General features: G+C 44.2%; 1 protein-coding gene across 1 annotated transcript; it reads right to left on the minus strand.

Annotated features, from left to right (window-relative positions):
• Positions 1-6,224: 6,224 nt before the first annotated feature.
• Positions 6,225-7,397, minus strand: LOC102251121 (glyceraldehyde-3-phosphate dehydrogenase-like). Its single transcript, XM_014539251.1, is given in 2 exon segments — positions 6,225-7,157; positions 7,160-7,397. Coding segments are annotated over 2 exon segments (996 nt in total). The 3' UTR covers positions 6,225-6,399.
• Between the last annotated feature and the right edge of the window lie 222 nt (positions 7,398-7,619).

The raw sequence follows: 7,619 nt of genomic DNA on the forward strand, positions 1-7,619 counted from the left end.
GTTTGCGTCTGATTTGTAAACAACAGGATGACTTGATTGAATGTTTTCAGAGGCTGGATGACAGTGTTGGTACTGGAGGAGTGACTAGCACAACTCTATTCTCAACTAATTATATAGTGTAGATCTTCCTTGTGTTTTCCAGGGCACTGGGGTTTTTAACTTCATGTTCAGAAAATGATTTGTGGAGAAAATACTTCTTCTACAGACCTTGCTGGACAATTGGGGGATCATGAATGATATATGGATGTGAAAGTTTATGATACTCCCCATTTATTTTCTCAAATAACTCAATGCTCTTTATGTCAATTATGGAATTAAACCTTTTAATATTCTTCTGGCAAATGGGAAGTGTGTATTTACTCTTCATTTTATAGTTGGGCAGACAGAGCCCTGATGATTTGAACTGTCTTTCTTGGGGGAAGAGCCAGATCTTACATTCCTGCTCTGCATCCCTGGTTAAAGGTTACTCCCTAAATGGGACACTCATAAATGAAATGTCCCCTTTTTATGCCTTTATACACTTTCATTAACAATTCATGATTCCTAAGCATTTGGTACTTTCTTTGTGCAAAGCTAAACAAACACATAGGTGTTTTGTTTGTTTGTTTGTTTGTTTGTTTCTGAGCTCGAATTGTAAAACTTGATTTTCCAAGGTGAAACAAATTCTTAGGAATCTTATAGCATGAAATATAATGGTTTTCATTCTCACTGGTGAATAAGTCATATTTGTTAGTGAGGAAATTATGGAAAGGGCAATGCATCTGAATCTTAACCAGCAGCTTGAGTCAGAAAAGCATTCCAGATGTTGGAAGATGTATGGTTGGCACATGTTGGAGTTGATGCCTTTCTCATGTTGGTCTCAGAGTCCCTCTTTACAACTTTCCGGGTCCCTGTGTCCTTCCACTTCACACCACCAGTTTTTCACTTTGTTTCCTATGACTTCAGAAGAATCAGCTCATTTCTCTCAGACTCTAAAACAGCTCCATTCATCACTAGCTTCTGCACCCTTCCTGCCTTTGGCTATCCAGTCATGAAGCCAACCAGTAATGAAAATGGGTTTCATTAAACAGGAATCCTACTTATTTTCTCAAACCACTATGCTAATAATCTCTCTTCTCAATATAAAAGCTTAAACATATACCAATATAACTAGTTTTTTTCCAGCTATTTTTTTTAAAGAAGATTATTTCCTGGGGATAAAAATATCCCTCTTCAAAATCCAGGACTTTGTTTTCAGAAAAGAAGATCTAATGTATATAGGACTCTTTTTACTCCCAGAAGCGAATGGGGCCCCAAACTCCCACTTTTTAGTCATTTAGTGTTGAAAATGACCACAAAAGAAATATGAAGAGCTAAAACATTTCCTCACTAAAGCATGAATTTTGCAGGCCCTTATGAATAAATCAAGATGAGTATTAGAATACAGATAGAGTTTATGGTCACATGAATATGGATAATAGAAATATAGCTTGTTTTTTTTCCTGGAACAACATGTACCAGGACATATGTAGTATAATACTAAATGAATAGCAAGTCCACCGAAGCTCGGTGAGCATCACGTCTTTCTTAGGAAAAGCCGTCCACATAAGTAGATGTCACACTTCTCTCTTGGCAGGCTGCTGTTGCAGACCCCATCTTGATTGGGGTTGAAGTTCTTCAACCTCTGCTCCTTCTATCAAATGCCTGTATTTTTTGTTGAGTAGCTAACTTCCTATGTATCCGGAGGCCTGTTTTGCAGTCATCTTCCTTGGTAGTTATCCTGACATTCTGCATCACAGCCTCAATCTCCCTTTTTCTTTGTCCCTCTCCTTTTTCCCTGTCATGAAGTTTGTGATCATCAGCAAGAAGTCAATTTTGACTCTTTTCTCTCTCTGGAGCTTTTAGAGCTCTTTGCAAATACAAGGAGCACGACCCTGGAAATTTCTTTTCTCCCAGAAAGGGAAAAAGCTCCACTTGTCAATCAGTCATCCTGAGCATAAGTTCTCGCAAAGGAACTCAGAGCAGCCCCTGTCTAAATCCATCATTCAGGGTTATTACTTACATTGCCTCTCATACTACTCAAACACAGCACAGATGCACACAAAAATGAAAGAACACCGAACCCTTTGTTCCTGGACAAGTTTGAGGAGCAAAGCATTCTGAGTAACGGACTTTCTGGTTAATTGAATGTTAACCTATTTACCTAGGGCAGGGGTTTGGCTGAAGGGATCAGAGAGGTGAATGCCTCTTTTCAGATGTGCACAATTGAAAGATTCACCTCATACTACTATGTTTCCTTCTTCTGGTTCTTCTACTTTATTTTATAGTGAGTTGTCCATATGTTTTTCTTACCTAGAGGTTATAAGCAATTTTAGAGCAGAAGTGATTTTTTTTTGCTTCTTTGTAAAAGCTGTAAAATGTTTCACACTGTAGAAGTTCATTAATTATTTGCTCACTTTAATTGATTTTGCCTCTCTAATATGTTTTTAGATATATTGCTTTACCAATGATAAATGCTCACTATGTATGTCAATGCCTTAAGTAAAAAAAAAAAAAAAGACCTGAAAAACATGAAGCTAGAGGATATTTGATGACTTTTATAAAACTTAAGAGCAAAACTTTTCCTTAAACTTAACATGTTTATATATATGAAAATTCATGCACTGGAGTGTGTGTGGGGGGGTCCCTCAGCCTCACCTGCCCCCTCTCACAGTCTGGGAGCCCTCAGGGGCGGGAGGCGACCTGGCAATCAGGGGACGGTGACACCCCATTACACCTCTGCTGCTGCCAATGCCAGCAGCGCAAGCCTCGGCCGGCCCTGGTTACCTGAGCCTCGGGTGGCCCTGGGTGGCTGGGCAGCTGCCATCCGAGGCTTGCCTGTGCCTCAGGCCAGCCCTGCGCAGCTGGGGGGCTGAGGGGACTGGGGGACTCCGGAGGCAAGCATGTGAAATGGCTGAGCCTGCCTTGCCATGTGCCTGCTGCCCCAGCGGGGCAGAGGGGACTGGGTGCCTCCATCTTGTGGCTGTGGGTGCCACCATCTTTGAGGGCATGACAGTCAATTAGCATATTCCCTCCTTATTGGCTGTGGGCGTCTCCATCTTTGTGACAATGTGAGAGTCAATTAGCATATTCCCTCTTTATTAGATAGGATATATGTGTGTGTGTATATATATATATATATACACACACACACACACTAGAGGCTCGATGCACAAAAATTCATCCATTGGGGGGGGTTCCTCAGCCCGGCATGTCCCCTCTCACAGTCTGGGAGCCCTCAGGGGATGTCCTACTGATGGCTTAGGCTTGCTCCCTGCAGGGAGAGGGCCTAAGCCGCAGTCTGGCCTCCCAATGTGGGAGGCAACCTGGCTGATCAGGGAAGATGCTGCCCCCATCACCCTGCTGCTGCTGCCACTGCCGGCCTTGGTGGCTGCAAGGCCTGAGGCCCAGGCCTCACGGCTGCCTGAGCCCATGGCTGCCTGAGCCCCAGGCCTCGTAGCTGCTATAACTTTGTCTGGATGGACGTCCGGAAGACATCTGCCCTATTTAGCATATGACCCTTTTATTAGTATCTATAATAATAAAAGTGTCATATGCTAATTAGACCAGATGTCCTTCCGGACAACCTTCTGGATGAAGCCAGGGCTATGAGGGAAGACTGGGTCCTGGGTGCTAGAGGAAGCCGGTGCCAGCAGCCAGGGGAAGGAAGGTCTACTCTTGCATGACTTTCGTGCATCAGGCCTCCTCTAGTATCTATCTATCTATCTATCTATCTATCTATCTATCTATCTATCTTCCTATATAATAAAAGATAAACATGTAAATTGACCGTCCCTTTGCTACACTCACCAGCCAATCAGGAGTGAATATGCAAATTAACTCAACAAAGATGGCGGGTTAATTTGCATACACAGGCACCGGGCGGATAGCAGAAGTGGGAGAACTGGCAGCTTGGGGGGATGTGGCTCCCTTGGTTGCTCCCCCAAGCCACCGGACAGAGAGCAGAGCATTAGAGCCAGAGGCTTGGGGGGACGTGGCAGAGTGGGAGGCTGTGGGACGAAGACAGAGCAGGAAGAGAAAATCTAGAGCGTGGGGAACACCAGGAATGCTGGGAATTGTAGTTCTGGTGGCAGACGGATCTCCTAGACACTAGAGCAAAGTGAACCTGGAGCAACTTATTGTTGCGGTGGGGGATGGAGGGAACCAGCCGCCATCTTGGCTGTCAGTTAATTTGCATATCTCCCTGATTAGCCAATGGGAAGGGTAGCGGTCGTACGCCAATTACCATGTTTCTCTTTTATTAGTGTAGATATACACACACACACATTCTAGAGTCCTGGTGCACAAATTTGTACACAGGTGGGGTCCCTCAGCCTGGCCTGTGGGATTTCCCTTAAACCGGCTCTGTGATATCTCCTGAGGGAACCCAGACTGCAAGAGGGTGCAGACCAGGCCGAGAGACCCCGCCAGTGCATGGTCGGGGCCAGGGAGGGATGCAGGAAGCTGGCCAGCTGGGGAGGTACTGTGGGAGGGCTCCAGGGCATGTTTGGCCCCTTTTGCTCAGTCCCAATCGGCCAGACCCCAGCAGCAAGCTAACCTACCGGTTGGAGCATCTGTCCCCTGGTGTTTAGTGCACATCATAGTGACTGGTCAAATGGTCAACTGTCTGCCCCCTGGTGGTCAGTGCACATCATAGCGAGCAGTTGAGTGGTCTTAGCATATCATTAGCATATTACACTTATATTGGTTGAATGGCCAACTGGATGACCGGACACTTAGCATATTAGGCTTTTATTACATAGTATATATATATATAAAATAGGGACACAGACACACAGACACACAATATTTGTTTGAAATATATTCTATCAGAAATGTGAAAAGATAGAAGTGGATCATAGAACAACGAGGCACCTTGAAAATACTAGATATATTATTTAAAAGACTAAAAGTGACTTAATAATAAATTTTTATTCAACACTTCCTAGCTGTGCAGTGCTGTATTAGGTTCTCTGAGGGTACAGAAATTAGAAAGGCAAATATTGAGCCCCTACTTTATTTTACACACTGTTCTAGGTCCATAGGATACAACAAAATATGTCCCTGCTCCTTGGTCACACAGAACTAGAAGGGAAAGCCCACCAATTAACAATTAACATAGTAAGTAAATTATATGGTAGCCAGAGGGGATAAAATAATAGCAGCTACCATTTATTGAGGATCTACTACATTCCAGGCTGTGTGCTAAATGCATTACATGTCTCACCAACTGCAAGGACCAGCGGAGAGAATCCTCACGATCGAACATAAAGAAACAAAGTTCAGGAAGTGTCTAGCCATTTTGCTTTGTTGAAAATGTGATGCAGAATATGCAACAGGAAATAAAGTTGGAAAGGTAGCTTGAGGCTGAGACCTTACATTCATACACCATATACGTATTTTGGATATTATTCAAGTTTTTGAAGCTTATTTGTTTATTCAGCAGGGGAGTTGTAGGTTTAAAACTGGGTTTGGGAAGGTTAACATAACTCTTAGATTACCTTTGGGTCATTTAGCTAGAGAAGAAAACCAAATAAGCCATTGTTTCTAAGGTCAGAATTACAGTTTTATCATTTGGAAGCACTGATGTGAAAAACAGAAAAATGACACACCCTGATATTTGTATCAGCCTGTGCAGTTTACAAAGCCCTCTCATGTGTATTATTCTGCTTGATCATCACAGGAACCCTGCTAGGTGGCATTGTTACCACATTTTACCAATTGAGATGATTTATGCAAAAGCACAGTCTGGCCTGGAGTAGATACTCAAGGAATGTTAGCTGAAGTGGAAAAATAAGGAGGCACAGGCTAAGGAAGCCTAAGCATATTGCCCAAGGTCCTATAGCTGAAAACACATGACAGAGACCCAACTTAAAGCCAGTTTGTCTGAGTATGAGTCTATGTCTCTTTGTTTATACCCTACCTTCTTTCCTGTCACCCACCAGAAATCCTCAGAAGTTCATGGAAAATGATAGTCGAAGAAATCAAGTATAGTACCTAGATAGCTAACTTAATGCAAACTCCCAACATGGAACATATTTAGTATAAAATTTTATTTTAAGGGTTTATGTCATATACATATATATTTATTTTGTATATATGCTTTTATATATTACCATATACACGGTATCCCAAAAAATGTATATACAATTCAACAGCTGAAAGCGCAATTGATGTTTCTTTTTATTTTTTCCCCTGAACTTTATTGATGGTACACAACAAGGTAGGGCTCCCTAAACCCCTCCCCTTCTTTAGGGATTCTGGGATGGAAACTGGAGGTCAGGAGATTCTCAGTGTGTTGGGGGATCAATTTGGGGCAAGGAGTCCACTGCAGCTGAGGGCCTCTCTCCCTCTTGCTGGGGCTGGTGGTCTAGGGGGCTCTTACCCCTTGGAGACCATGCGGACCATAAGGTCCACCACCCTGTTGCTGTAGCCAAATTCATTATCATACCAGGAAACGAGCTTGACAAAGTGGTCTTTGAGGGCAATGCCAGCCCCAGCATCGAAGATGGAGGAGTGGGTGTCACTGTTAAAGTTGTAGGAGACAACCTGGTCTTCAGTATAACCCAGGATGCCCTTGAGGGAGCCCTCTGATGCCTGCTTCACTACCTTCTTGATGTCATCGTATTTGGCAGCTTCCTCCAGGCAGCAGGTTAGATCCAAAACTGACCCATTGGGGTTGGGGACACCGAAGGCCATGCCAGTGAGCTTCCCATTCATCTCAGGGGTGACGTTGCCCACAGCCTTGGCAGCACCAGTGGAAGCTGGGATGATATCCTGGGCAGCATCTTGGCCATCACACCACAGCTTCCTAAAGGGGCCATCCACTGTCTTCTGGGTGGCAGTGATGACATGGACTGTGGTCAGGAGTCCCTCCACAATGCCAAAGTTGTCATGGATGACCTTGGCCAGGGGGGAGGAGAAGTTGGTGATACAGGAGGCATTGCTGACAATCTTGAAGGAGTTGTCATTCTTGTCATGGTTCACACCCATCACAAACATGGGGGCATCTGCAGAAGGGGCAGAAATGATGACCCTCTTGGCTCTACCCTTCAAATGAGCCCCAGCCTTCTCCCTGGTAGTGAAGACACTGGTGGACTCCACAACATACTCAGCACCAGCATCACCCCATTTGATGTGGCAGGATCTCGATCCTGGAAGATGGAGATGGACTTTCCATTGAGGACAACCTTCCCGTTCTCAGCCTTGACTGTGTCTTTGAACTTGCCATGAGTAGAATCATACTGGACCATGTAGACCATGTTGAGGTCAATGAAGGGGTCATTGATGGCAACAATATGCACTTTGCCAGAGTTAAAAGCAGCCCTGGTGACCAGGCACCCAATGTGGCCAAATCTGATCACTCCAACCTTCACCATCCTGTCTCAGGGTTGTGGCTGGCACTGTGCAGAAAGAGCGGCTGTCTGATGAACAGGAGGAGCAGAGAGCCTGATGTTTCTTTCTTTCCATATTTAACCCAGTGTGTATGCATTGTTTTGGGACACCCTATATATGCATGAGTGTATGTGTGTGTATATATAATATTATATTAGATTGCTAGGGCTGTCGTAACATAATATCACAGGCTGGGTGGCTTAAAA

Source organism: Myotis brandtii, unplaced genomic scaffold (assembly GCF_000412655.1).
Source record: "Myotis brandtii unplaced genomic scaffold, ASM41265v1 scaffold21, whole genome shotgun sequence".
Lineage (NCBI taxonomy): Eukaryota > Metazoa > Chordata > Mammalia > Chiroptera > Vespertilionidae > Myotis > Myotis brandtii.